The following is a 13,398-nucleotide window of genomic DNA, read 5'->3' on the forward strand; positions in this document are numbered from 1 at the left end:
GATGATTGTATTCATAAGAAGCCATAGCTTTTCAAAGCCCTTGCTATAGTGAGCCTTATTCCAGCCATGTCCTGTGACCTTATGTGGCTTTATTAGGTGAATGTTTTATGATTTAAATATCTATAATTTTACATGTGTGTGTGTGTACGTGCGTGCGTGTTCTTAGTCACTCAGTCGTGTCCAACTCTTTGCGACCCCATAGACTGTAGCCCATCAGGCTCCTATGTCTGGAATTCTGCAGGCAAGAATACTGGAGTGTGTTGCCATTCCCTTCTCCAGGGGATCTTCCCCACTCAGAGATCAAACCTGGGACTCCCGCACTGCAGGCAGATTCTTTACTGTCTGAGCCACCAAGGAAGCCCATAATTTTACATAGTGGAATTTAAAGTAAATCTTCCCATTAATAGCTTTTCTGTTGTTTTAATTTATGATATAAGTTATGATTTAGTTTGCTATTCCTTTGCAAACTAAAAAGCATCACAATATCCGTTCAGTTTTAGAACAGTTACACAAATGACGTCAAAGTTTCTAACATACCTGATGTCTGTGTTTGTCCCTTGATGGGTGTTTAGGTGGTGGCTCTGGGGGACGTTCCGGATGGCACTCTGGTGACCGTGATGGCAGGCAATGATGAAAACTACTCAGCTGAACTGAGAAATGCAACTGCGGCCATGAAAAACCAAGTTGCGAGATTCAATGACCTCAGGTTTGTCGGTCGGAGTGGAAGAGGTATGTATCTGTCAGAACTGAACTTGAAACACCCAGTATTTACATGGCAACAAACCCAGATTTCAAAACATCTAGAAGTTTCTGTGATGGGATTCCCTAGAAGCATAGTCATTTCTTCCCATTATTGTTGCCATGTCAACCTTGTTATTTAATATATAATGTTTCTAACAGAATCTGGCTTTACATTATTGTTTTCTGTTATTGAATTGGTTTAAGACTGATTTGAAGCAGATAAGACATGAATTGCAAATTCCAAGAAAACCTCTCAGATCTTTACTAAAATGTAAAAATATAAAACGTGCCATCATGGAAGCTAAGATCATACAACTGGGGTTCTCTCTTTGATAATTTTCAGAAATCTCTTTACTGGAAGCCTTTAACTTCTGGTCCATGTGCTATAAGTGACGGAGTTTCACATGATCACTTCTAGTAATTTTAAGGGTTATATAGTAGATGATTATTCCATATGTTTCAAAGAAGCACTTTTTATGGTGAAATATGAAGAAATAGTGTTAGTAACATTCTGATTTGGTGATTCTGATGGTAACGTGACTTTCCTATATATAATTTGGATGGCTTATTATTATCTGTAGGGAGGGGCTGGGCCCAGTTAATATTTTAGGTACTAATAATACCAAAGATTGAACTCTCCCGAGAAATTGTTATATCAATGTGCTTCTATGTGTAGTTTTCTTTCTCCATACATGTTATCAAAGTATTCAACCGGAAAGAGAAATCTTGGCTTGTAATCTCCTCTGGCTTCCAGTCATTTTCAAATATTGTGTTTTCTTTATATTGTAAGAACCTTGGTCCTGTTTTATAAATTAGCAGTAAGTACTGTTTGTTTAACTGAAGGAGGTAAGATAGTTTGTTTTGAAAATTGCATTTTTGTGATACAGTGTTGAATAAGCTTATGAATAAAAGTTATTTTGAGTATGATAAAAAATGACGTAGAAAATACCTAAATAACAGTAGATGACTCGTTTTGAAAAAAAGTAAAAGTACAACCAACAGACAGTTAAACAGAAGAGTAATCATTAGTCTTTATAAAGGCATTTGAAAATCTGTGTTCTTGGGGAATTTGATTAGTCAGAGAGGAAAGGGAGTAAAGGCATGTTGCTTTTTTTGGCTGTTGTGTTTGTGTTATCCTGGCTGTCTGGGGAATTTTAAAAACAGAATCATAGGTGGAGAAAAATTTTTTAAACTTATAACATGGTTGAAAATGTTTGTTTATAGCACTATGTTAATAGTAGGCTAAGGCCAAGAAAATTATATCCACTTATTGAAAGCATGAATGATGTTATAAGGTATAAAGGCACAAGGTCATCTATGGGTTCACTGGTTATATTAAAAGTCCTTGCCTTTCAGTAAATGGAGTTCCCATTGTGGTTCAGAGATACATGTTTAGAAAACATCTCCGAGGTTTCAGATGAGTAGCTGGCAGAGTGGGTGAGAAGCCAATAAAACACAAAGGCCCGACCGTCTGGTCCAGTAACCATCTCAATTCAATTCCTGTGGATTTCTGTTCCTGAGAAACCATAGCTGAGGATCACTGGGTTATGTTTCCAGAGGAAGTAGTATTACATCGTGTGCATCTGTGTAGGTCTATGAGTTGGGTTTTGGTTATGCAAGTTCTGGGAACTCTTCAGTGGTCCATGCCATTTTCCCCTAAGAAGTGCAATAAGTGGCCTTCCCGCAAGGGCCAGGAGGCTGGTGATGATAAAGAAGGACATGCTGAAAGCAGCCTGCTTTCTGTGCTGGCGTTTCTCATCCCTCACTGGCCGTGTCTGTTTTGAGTGGGTGACTAAGAGGAGCTTGTGTTGACTTGGGGAACAGTGAACTGTTTCCCCAAGGTGTGGATTGTTTGCGTTCGGCTGCCTGATTAGTGCCAGGATGCCTTTGAGTCTGCAAAGTGGAATAGCTGCAACCAAGGCTGGGCTGTCTTCTGATGGTGTGGAATGAGACACTTAACTGAAATGCTGCAAATATGAACAGTATCTGTTTTGACCAGGCTCTGCTTCCCATGTGTGCTAATAAGCGATCCAAAACAGAGGAACCCCAAAATAAATGTTGTACCCAGTTAGTTACCCTGTATGTTGTCAGTCTTGAGTGATTTTTTTTTTTTTGGTTAAGTACTACAAGACAAAATGAGCTGTCGAAAGGCCCAGTTTGACTCTGACTGGTAATTTCTCTCCATAATCGTAAAATAACAACTTTATTTTACTCTTTCAAGTCTTGAGTGTCAACATCAGCGCCTGCCAGGTTTTTTCTTTTTCGTTTTTTGCAATTTGCTTCTCATTATGAAGGGAGCGGATGACTTTCCCTCATTTTAACAATTAGCCTTAATCTCCCTTGCGGAATCTCATCCTTTTAAAAGTTTCATAATGTTTTATTAAGTGATCTTAAGACTATCCCCTATTTTGTTTTCTGGTTTTGAAAATGTGTCTGAAAATACAACACTGGCATCACCACACCACGCTGGGGCCGGGAAGGTCCTGGCCGCTGGCTCATCCGAACATTTCACCGCCAGTTTCCCATTCTGTGTAAAGCCAGTGGTCTGATGAGTTTTCTCAAAGCGGCCTGGTACTCCCTTCTAAATAAAGGGTAGAAAAAGAACCTCCCTTTTCTTTTCTCAGCCTTCAGTCCCTAGGGATTGTAAAAGCTCCTAGAAATTGTCAGGGGTGAAACATGGAAGGGTTTTTCTCTTTTCCACAAAACCAATCTGCCTGGGTGCTGGCTCGGGTCCAGGATCGCGGTTCCTAACCTCGGGTTCAGCCTGCAACTGGGAAAACCTGCCCATCCGGCTTTGAAGGCCTCACTGACAACCCTGGCCCCTAAAAAATACTGGTGAAGGCTGTAGCCATCTGGGCCTTCCTCCTTCCTTTCTTTTCTGTCCCTGACAACTTAAATCTCTCCTTCAGGGCTATCTCACCCTGGGAATTTTCTCCCTTTGATTCAGTATCACCATGTAGATCTACCATTCCTTTACAATGGAAGGCGAGATAGTAGATCCCAGGAGAGGGGGTTGTTGTTCAGAACTGTTCACACCTAAACACGCGCACTGGGGACTATCCCTTACCTCCAGAAAAATCCAAGTTCAGGATCAGGGGGAGCTCTTCTTTGGTGACGTTCATTAGTGGCAGCTCACATAGCTTCCATCCGTCGTTGAAGCAGGTGCTATGGATATTTTCAGTTATAAGAAATTGTATCACGGCTGCAGTCGAGAGACGTTGGAGACATTTTAGCGATGAAATCCATGAGTGCTTTCTCCCCTGTTGGAGTACTTAATCAGTTGGAAAGGAATAGATCAGTCAGGGAATACGGCCTTAGTTAATTCATTTTAGAACCAAAGAGGAAATCTACCAGACGTATTATCTATCGTATCATAAATGGGGGAAGAGAATCCACTGCAGATTTCCTTCTGATTTTTCTAAGATTGAGATTTTTAATTTTCGGAACATCCAGGAATCATTTTGAAAATCCTTGAAAGCCTTCTCCCCAGTGGTGGGGGAATGCATGTATGCACTCACACACCCAGTTTCTTGTACAGGCTGCTGAAGCTCCTTTATGGAACTTCTGGGGATCTCATGGACCTGCTCTCCCCCAAGGCAAGAATCTGTGAATTTGGAACTTTTCCTTGACCGTGGAGGGCCAGCCTAGCATGGTGCTGCACGCTATAGATAACCAGAAAATGAGGAAATAAATGAACACATGAGTTAGACATTCTTGCTCCCTGTGCTGTTTTGGTTACACCTGCTTTTATTGTATCCAGGGCCTGGTTTGCATAATTAGGAAAGGAGATCCCATTCAAACTACTGGTCCAGACCTTTAAGACGCCTGCAGGTATACACACAGATGGTCCCTTGCAAAGGAGAAGGGCTTATTTTGTCATTGAAGGGGCAACCTCCTCTCTAGTGAGTGCCTGGCCACCTGGCTACAGACCTGCAATTCTAATTCCCAACCAGCCCAGCAAGGCCACAGGGTTCCCCCACCGTCCATTAGGACCGGGTTTAATTTCTTGGTGGAAATTTCTGTTTATGTTGACCTCCATGGCAATTTTAATCTTGCCCACTTTCCAAATAGTACCCTTCTCAACCCTTTTATAAAATGAAATTCCTTCCTCATGTTCTTGCTGTGGACGACTTCCCAGACATAATATTTACCCTGCCACAATCAGGGTGGTTGTACATTTGTGTAATGTTCGTTACTGAAGGATTTTCATTCTTAAGGTATTTGACTATATTCGCAGAACAGGATGGGGAGGCTGCCTTTCAGATGAGTGAAAGACTGGTTGAAGCAAAGGTACATGCAGGAAAGGCTAGAGTGTACCGGTATTCTAAACAAAGCGAGACGTGTCCTTATGGAGTGGTTATTACTAAGAAATGGTCTGGATGACTCACAATATCATCATCAGATCCCAGTCCTTCTCTGTTTTATCACAGACTCATATAATAGGGGGAGGAAAATTGATCTGACAATCCCAGTGTTGTTTCGTGGATAACATTCAAGATAATCAGTTGGCAGTCAGACCTCCTGGAGAGAATACAAGGAAAAGACATGGGTTGTATTAAAATCACCTCTCCCATTACCACCCCCGTCCCCTGGGTTTTTTTGGATTGCTACAGATCTACCTTTTAAAATGATAATATATACACTGAGATCTGTTTTCACACTTCCAGGTGGGCAAACACGGATAGGAAAAGACTCAGCCTCTGATACGTGCAGCCTCAGGCAGCCCAAGCAAATAACACCTTTTGATGGCAGGTGGAAAGCTGGTGTCCATGATCTGATGCAGAGTTTGTCTCTAGAGATCAGTTTTCTCATTCCGTTTCACATTTGCCCAAGAAAGAGTAACATTTCTTCAAAGCAAGTTGCTGCCTACCACCCAGCAGTTCCTGTCCTGCTTGGTGTCGTGGCAAAGACCAAGGAGGAGAGCTTTCTTGAAAAATGCTTGTGCCTGGAACACGTAGCTTTGCGACTGATCTCTTCATGGTTTTCTTGCTGATTTTATGAAGTGCCAGGTATTGTTGATAGTGTTAGACAGCTTTTTTAAGTTGAGGTTATTTGTATGAACAATATTTAAGAGTTGATGGGCAGAAGCTGGACTCCGTCCACCACTCCCATCCCCCACACCTCCCATCCCACCCCTGCAAACCCCTTCCTTGTCAGCCCACTCGCTTTAGGTTGAAGCAGCTCTTTTTGGTGGGGACAGAAGACTATCAGTCAGAAAGTGCTTCGGAAAGAAATAATGGTTGAGTGATTTTTAGAGCTTCCTGTTTCAGCAGCAAGCATTATAGACATAAACAGTGATCCAGCCAATGGCTCCAGTGCTGCACTGGTTCTAATAAATCAGTTTTGTATTTTCTTTTGTGCTGGTTGGAGAGGGGCGAGAGAGGGTGGAGAAGACTGGTCATGGAAGAACATATTCTGTTTCCTTTTCTTTATTATTTTTAAAGAAAAATGACTTGCTGAAAAGAGAGATGGTATACTGCCTGATGACTGTTTTCTTTCTGTTGGTGGTTATAAAACATTGTCAAATCAGAAAGGGGTTGTTTATGAATAACCATGTACTGTTAGTATGGAAGGGTTATGTAGTTTTGAAGGATCTATTGGACTTTGAGTCACAAGGGGGGTGTGTGTGTGTGTGTTGTATGTGTGTGTGTGTACTTCCACTGAAAAGACTAAATCCACACTAATAACATCTCATCTGAAGCCCCCAAAAAGCAATTAACAGAAATTAATAAGTGAGCAGTGTAGCTTTAATGAGCTGCCTATGAATGAATACTTTCAAAGGTTTCTGGTTTTATCAATTCCGTCTCAGGGCGTGGGGGATGAATTGCTGCTCTTTAAGATTTTTATGTTTATGAACATGCATTAGTGGACTTCCAGCAACACTTACCCTCTGTCATTGGTCCTGATGCAAGTACCGTATTCAACAGAGATGTATTATTTTGTCCACGTTGAGAACAAAGCTTTCCATGGCATTCCTGTTGGCACTGATTTGAGATTCTAGCACATTCTCGTCTCTATTAGGCTATATCAGGCAGTGTATCCCATTTAGAAACTCTATTTTGTCACTGAACTTCTTCCATCACCAAGGGTTTCAGGTTGTTGAAGACCTAAAAATCATAAGGTGATCCCAGCAACCTCCTTCAGGAGACCCGGTGGCCATCCTGTCAGTGGACACAGAATGCATTTCCTCTGGTTTCCTTGGTGAGTAAGCTTTCATGTAGGAACCACTTACACTGTTTTTCTTGAAGATGGAAGTACATTTCCTGTCTATTTCTCAACTTGAGTGAATCCCTACTTTTACCTTGAGATTTCAGAGCATCATTAAGGCCGTCAGTTCAGTTCAGTCGCTCAGTGGTGTCCAACTTTTGGCGACCCCTTGGACTGCAACACATCAGGCTTCCCTACCCATCACCATCTCCCAGAGCTTGCTCAAACTCGTGTCCATCAAGTCGGTGATGCCATCCAACCATCTCATCCTCTGTGGTCTCCTTCTCCTCCTGTCTTCAATCTTTCCCAGCATCAGGGTCTTTTCCAATGAGTCAGTTCTTCGCATCCGGTGGCCAAAGTATAGGAGCTTCAGCATCAGTCCTTCCAATGAATATTCAGGACTGATTTCCTTTAGGATGGACTGGTTTGATCTCCTGCAGTCCAAGGGACTCTCAAGAGTCTTCTCCAACACCACAGTTAAAAAGAATGTAGGTGCAGCCTAGTCTGCAGAACTGTGCCTCCTCCACCCCCAGCCCCACCCCCAGCCTCCCATCCAAGGACTCTCCTGGATCTGGTGAATGGGAGGTCTGGCCAGCACCCTCCTGCTGGTGGTGTGTGGCCTTAACTGAGTCACCTTGTGCAAACAAAGGAGACTTCCTTGGTGCAAACAAAGGCAGTGCACAGGAATATGGGCGTTTGAGCACAGTTGGTGATCTGTGTGCTTATCAGATCTCAGCAGAGGAGGCAAGGTGGGATAGGCCTGTTTGGAGGTGGAAGTGCTCCAGGTTGCTCCAGGCATTGATTTGGGGTTTTTAGAGATGTTTTTCCTTGATTCCATTTGAAATCACTGTACAGAGTATAGTCACTGTCTGTCTATCTGTCTATAATGAATGAGAAACAGTTTAAACTCATATCCTAACACAGCTTTCACCTCTTTAAATGGGTGTGTTTCCAGTACCTACGACCTGGGGTCGGTCCAGACATTTTTCTGCTTTCCCCATCTCGTTTGAAACCTCAGGGCTGGTTAGAGCTGGTAGATCTTATCTGTGTATCTGCTTATCAATTTTCATGGTGGTCTCCCACAGTGGGTCCCCACATTTGGCAATATCTTCAAACATTTTTGGTTGTGTCCCACCCCGGGGTGGGAGAGCAGAGGCCATTCCTCAGTGCGTAGGACAGCCCTACCGTGCAGAGCATTAGTCACGCCGTCAAGACTGAGAAACCCTGCGCTGGCCTCTCACACTGATCATGATCAGTGGTAATGTGTCCTCTTTTTTTCCTAGCACTTTCTGCCTCTTTACAAAATTTATGAATTAATCAGAAAGTTCACACAGAATTTTAAAAAGTAGAGAACATCACTAAATATGAAAGTCTTTTTCTAAATATCAAAATATAATAGAGTTCTGTATACACAGAACTGCACCATCTCCACATCTCTTGGGTTGGGGGTGGTGTGTGGCTTCCAGAAAAAGAGACTGCAGGTGGAGGGGGGTCTCTCCATTGCAGGTGGAGGAGGGAGGCAGGAAAATCTCTTCCTGGAGGACTGCCCCCCTCCTTTCAGTCTCTCCTTAGGAATGTCATGCAGGTGCAGGTCCGTGGGGACCGTCAAAAGCCGTGAAAGTGCACAGCTGGCTTCTCAGTGCCTGTGCCTATCCATCAGGCACCAGTCAGGGGCAGAGAGCCACTCATCCAGAAACGTGAATTGATGTGAGTGCACAGCGTCCACGTGAACTACAAGGCGCTGAAAGCAAGGTCCTGGTGTGCGTCGCTGACTGATACCTTACAGAGACGGAAAAGGAGTCGGTTTGCACACCTTGCGGAGACACAGGGACGGATAGAGGCTGACTTGCCATCCATCCCTGGGAAGCCCTGGTTAGCTGCCAAAAGGCTATCTTCACAGGGACCACAGGCAGACAGAAAGCTGGGTTCTTCCGGAGCTTTCTCCTGCCACCTCCATGTTGGTTCTGCCATCACTTGTTTGCTAAAAGAAGATTCAGCGAAAGATGGCTTAAAAAAAGGTCTGGAAAAAAAAAAAAAAAAGAGTCCTCTGGCATTCTCATTGAAATCATGTTGGTGTCTTCTACGGGAGGAATTTTCTCTTTTTTTAAATTTATTTTTAACTGGAGGATAATTGCTTTACAATGTTGTATTGGTTTCTGCTATGCAACCGTGAGAATAGGCCATCAGTATACATATGTCCCCTCTGTCTTGAGCCTCCCTCCCGCCCGCTTACACTGCCCCTCTAGGTTTTCCCGGAGCACGGGGTTGAGCTCCCTGTGTTATACAGCAGCCTCCTGCTAGCTATCTGTTTCATGCCTGGTGATGCATATGTTTCAGTGCTACCATTTCAGTCCATCCCACCCTCTCCTTCCCCCGCTGTGTCCACAAGGGCGTTCTTTATGTCTGCATCTCTATTCCTGCCCTGCAAATAGGATCATCAAGGACCGTTTTTCTCAATTCCGTATGTATGCGTTCATGTATACTGTTTTTCTGACTTGACTTCACTCCATGTAGCAGGCTGTAGGTTCATCCATACAGGTGGAATTTCTTGAATATGCTTTGCTGTGACTGTGGACCTGGTGGGTTGGTTGCATGTACTCTGCCTGGGGACCCTCACTCTGACCTTGCCTGCCCCATCCGCTTCCTGTGCGTTTCCCTCAGTAAAGTCATCAGCTCCCACATCTGGCGTGGAGGTCAGTTTTGTGTCACATCCTCTGAGACTGGTAAGGGTTAACTCTCCACGTGGGAGTTCCTGGGCGGCTGCAGGTGTGAAGGACCAGCTATGGCAGGCAGGCACACACGGGGGCATGGTGATGCTGAGACCCCAGCACCCGGGAAAGGATGAACGTGGGCCCCAGAGTCCCCAGGAGACTGCCTTCCAGGAATGTACAAAACACAGGAGATTCCACCCTGAACTAGAGAAGCCCTGTGAGGTACCAGTGGACTGGTGCCCGATACAGAGTGGGGACTCATTAAACACCCAAACGAGTGACCACCCCGGCAGTAGAGCCTAGCAGTTACTGCGTGGACGGTCCTACATTCGCCGCTGGGAGGACAGCGTCTCATCCTGGGCACCAGCAACGTTTCGGGTTGATTATTCTTTGTGGTGGGGGCCATGCTCTGCATTTAGGGATGGTTAGTGGCATCTCTGGCCTCTACCCAGTAGAGGAGCATTCTCCCTCCCGGTCCTGGGTGCTCACAACAAGAAATGTCAGCAGAATTTGCCAAATGTCCCTCCCTGGGGGAGAGGTGGAGGCAGGGAGCACTGGATCAGAGCTGTGTGTCCGTGGGCAAGTTCCTTGACCTATCTGAGACAGATTCAAACTTTGTCCAAAGCGGACGGAGTGCAGTGAAGATTGCCTGAGATAAGACAGTCTTTAGGGGTTATTACTTGTCATGGCAAGGTCAATTGCTATGACCCTAATTCTGCAGAGTCGCTGATGGCAGCTCTGTGAGCTCCTAACAAACAATACAACCGGGACCTGCTTTATTTATTTGTTTAAATGAGTGACTTTTCTGAGACATCAGGCCCTCATCCTGATTCTTTGGCCCTCGTAGAGCTAGCTCTTGGGTCACGAAACAGTTATGTGTGACAGGCACAGCAATTTCAGATCAGCAATGGAAGGGACGAAATTAAATATGTACTGTAATCCGAGGCACTGTTTTTCATGGGAAAAGAAGTCCTCCCAACTTAGCCCTTGCAACTCCTTTGTCCAGACATTAACGGCATGCAAATATTTATGATTCATACATGCCCCTTTAGTTCCCGATTGTATTTTAACAATAAACACTGCCATTTTCACAGTGAGGCAGAATAATCCCTTTGTCCTGTTGCCGGCTCCCCAGGCTGGCACCCAGCGGCATCGCATTCTTCCTGCTCTGTAATTGCTGACTCCACCCAAGTGGAGGGGGGTTTATAGTTGCTCCACGGTGGCACCCTGGACCACACACTTGAGGACCTTCTGGCTGTTCCCCTGCAGGCCACCTTAAGGTTGTATCTCAGCCTGTTGAGAAAACACAAGCCAACATCCACGCGTGTTTTTCTTTTTTGGCCACATCTTAGCAGAGAATCGATACACCTGGCTGTTGGCTTGAAGAGGTGTCTTGCATTCTGCCAAAATCCATGGACTCAAGAGGCCCCCACAGCCATCATGTCCCAATTGATAGTCCTCCGTTTCCTGATAACTACACATGCATCTGTTTGTGCCGATTCTGCAGCTCTTTGGAAGGTAGTGTGACAAAGTATGAGCAGGTGGCCTGCTTGCTGCTTGCACACTTAGGTGTGTGGTCTCACTCTCCTCATCTGTACAATAGGTATACCAGCGCCCTTCATACATACCGCAAAAGGTTTTTAGAGTGATTCAAAGATGATGTCTGTGTAACAAGACTTAGGAAGAAAGAGGTACAACTCACCTCCATGTCATCTTTCTTTCTGCAGGAGACTCTCTAAGGGAGGGGGGCAGAGATCAGGCAGGTGTTAGGCTGTGTCCCGCTGAATCAGCAAGGCAAGAACGATACCATTTCCACTTTCCACTTCTTATTGGCATGGAATTTATGTTCCTTTATCTTCCAAGGAAGCTTGTAAAATGAGAATGCCTGTCAGACACAGCAGGAATTTCGTTAATATTCATAAATAACACAGGAATAATAATAATATAATCATCCCAGGCATTTGCTGTATATTTCTGTACATAAACACAGGAATAATAATAATAATAATAATATAGTCATCTCAGGTATAGTCATACCCTGTGATCGACCTGATGTTGTCTGTTTTCACTGGTGAATTGCTCACAGGCTTTGGACCGTCTTTGATCAAAGAAGTATAGTAGCCTGTGGCTACTTTTTTAGAACTGTCCTCCACCCACAGAGGTCATTTCATGAGGGTATTTCATTCATTGATTCATCAGATGAACAGTGTGCATCTGCCATGTGCCAGGCATTGTGCTAGCCCCGGGGACACAAAAGTCAGCCAGAGAGAAGCCACAGCCTGCAGGGGTCAGTGAGGGGGGCCCCCAGTTTACAGATGTTGCTGTTCTGAGGGACCAGTGCCAGGGTGGAAGGACAGTAGTGACCGAGGCAAAATGCACCACCAGGTGCCTCACCCACCACAAGCTCAGGGGCTTTCTGGACCACTTGTCATCTCAGTGGTGACGTCTCAGCATGACGAGGTGGTTGTCCAGGTGAACATCAGGAAGGATGTCCAAGCAGAGAAAACTCAGTGGGAGAGGAGCATCCAGCCAGCAGAGAGGGCCTTGACATCCCGTGCTGGGAATCTGGTCTGATACCAGTGAAACGGAGGTTTTAATCAGGGAATTGACATCACCATATACAAATGGTGGGAAGAGGCTAGGGCTGCAGGCTGAAGAGCAGACAGGGCTTTGGGAGCGTAGCTGGGAGCTCAGAGGTGGGATCCAAGGTTGTTTTGGGGTTGAATTTGCAGGGGCTGAACCCGAGGATATGGAGGTAAATGTCACCGTTTCTAGAAATCAGCTCCCTGTAGGCCCCGCCCACCAGGCCCTGCAGTCTTGCCTGGAGCTTCCCTCTTCTTCCTGCTCAGCTACTGCCCCCCCACCCGCCCTCCTAGCCTCCTGGAGCAGAGCTGTGGGTGCCAACAGGCTGGCGAGCAGGCCCTGAGGACCCTGATGCCGGTTTCCCTGCAGAATGTCCACCCCTGGGCTTCTCTGTTGCAGCACCAGGTGGCCTTAGGCTCTGTGTTTCAGGCACTGGGCTGTGGGCACCATCGGTCAGGGCCAGGACTAGGCCAGCCACAGGAGGTCACCATGGTCACCTGTCCCGTGTGGCATTTGGCCTGATGGGTAGAGAGTAGGGAATTGGAGTGCGCCAACCAGAGGGCTCCCCAGGGTGGAAATACGGAGCAGAAGGCGTGGCCTTGGCCTAAAGAAGCTGTGACTCCAAGGCCCTGGAGGTGTTTGGGCTGCAAGGATTAACCTTGGTTGCTCATCCGAGACATGCAGGCACTGGGACACCAAAAGGAAAAAGGAACATCAGAGAGGGACTGTGATATCTATGGGTATGTTGTGCTTAGTCACTCAGTCTTGTCCGACTCTTGGAGATCCCATGAACTATAGCCCGCCAGCCTCCTCTGGAAGAAATGCAAAAATCATGTGAGAGCATCATGGTTCTTTGGGCTTTGGTTAATGCTTCTCATGAAGAGAAGGACTTGTCCAACCATCCCTCTTACTAAAGCAGAGCTCACACCCAGGCCACTGAAAAGGAGAGTCAAACCTTCCAAGTGAAGTCAGACATCATAAAGAACCAGCTGTCAAGCTGCAACTTTACAGAATAATTCACTGATCCATTTATCAAACATTTTTCTATTGCTTCAGAACAGAAGACGCAAAGATTAATAAAAGACCGTCCCTGTCCTCAAACAACTCATTTTTCTAGAACAGCTCCAGAGAAAACACTTGGCATGTTTTGGCTTTT

The 13,398-nt window shown here is 45.3% G+C and overlaps 1 protein-coding gene across 3 annotated transcripts in view; it reads left to right on the top strand.

The window, feature by feature from the left end:
* RUNX1 (RUNX family transcription factor 1) overlaps positions 1–13,398 on the top strand; it is a 273,843-nt gene that overhangs the window by 180,798 nt on the left and 79,647 nt on the right. For all 3 annotated transcript variants that reach the window (XM_070377713.1, XM_005905714.2, XM_070377710.1), the window contains one exon: positions 573–729. In XM_070377713.1, the coding sequence (XP_070233814.1) occupies positions 573–729 (157 nt within the window). The remainder of the gene's footprint in view (positions 1–572; positions 730–13,398) is intronic.

This window comes from Bos mutus, chromosome 1 (assembly GCF_027580195.1).
Source record: "Bos mutus isolate GX-2022 chromosome 1, NWIPB_WYAK_1.1, whole genome shotgun sequence".
NCBI lineage: Eukaryota > Metazoa > Chordata > Mammalia > Artiodactyla > Bovidae > Bos > Bos mutus.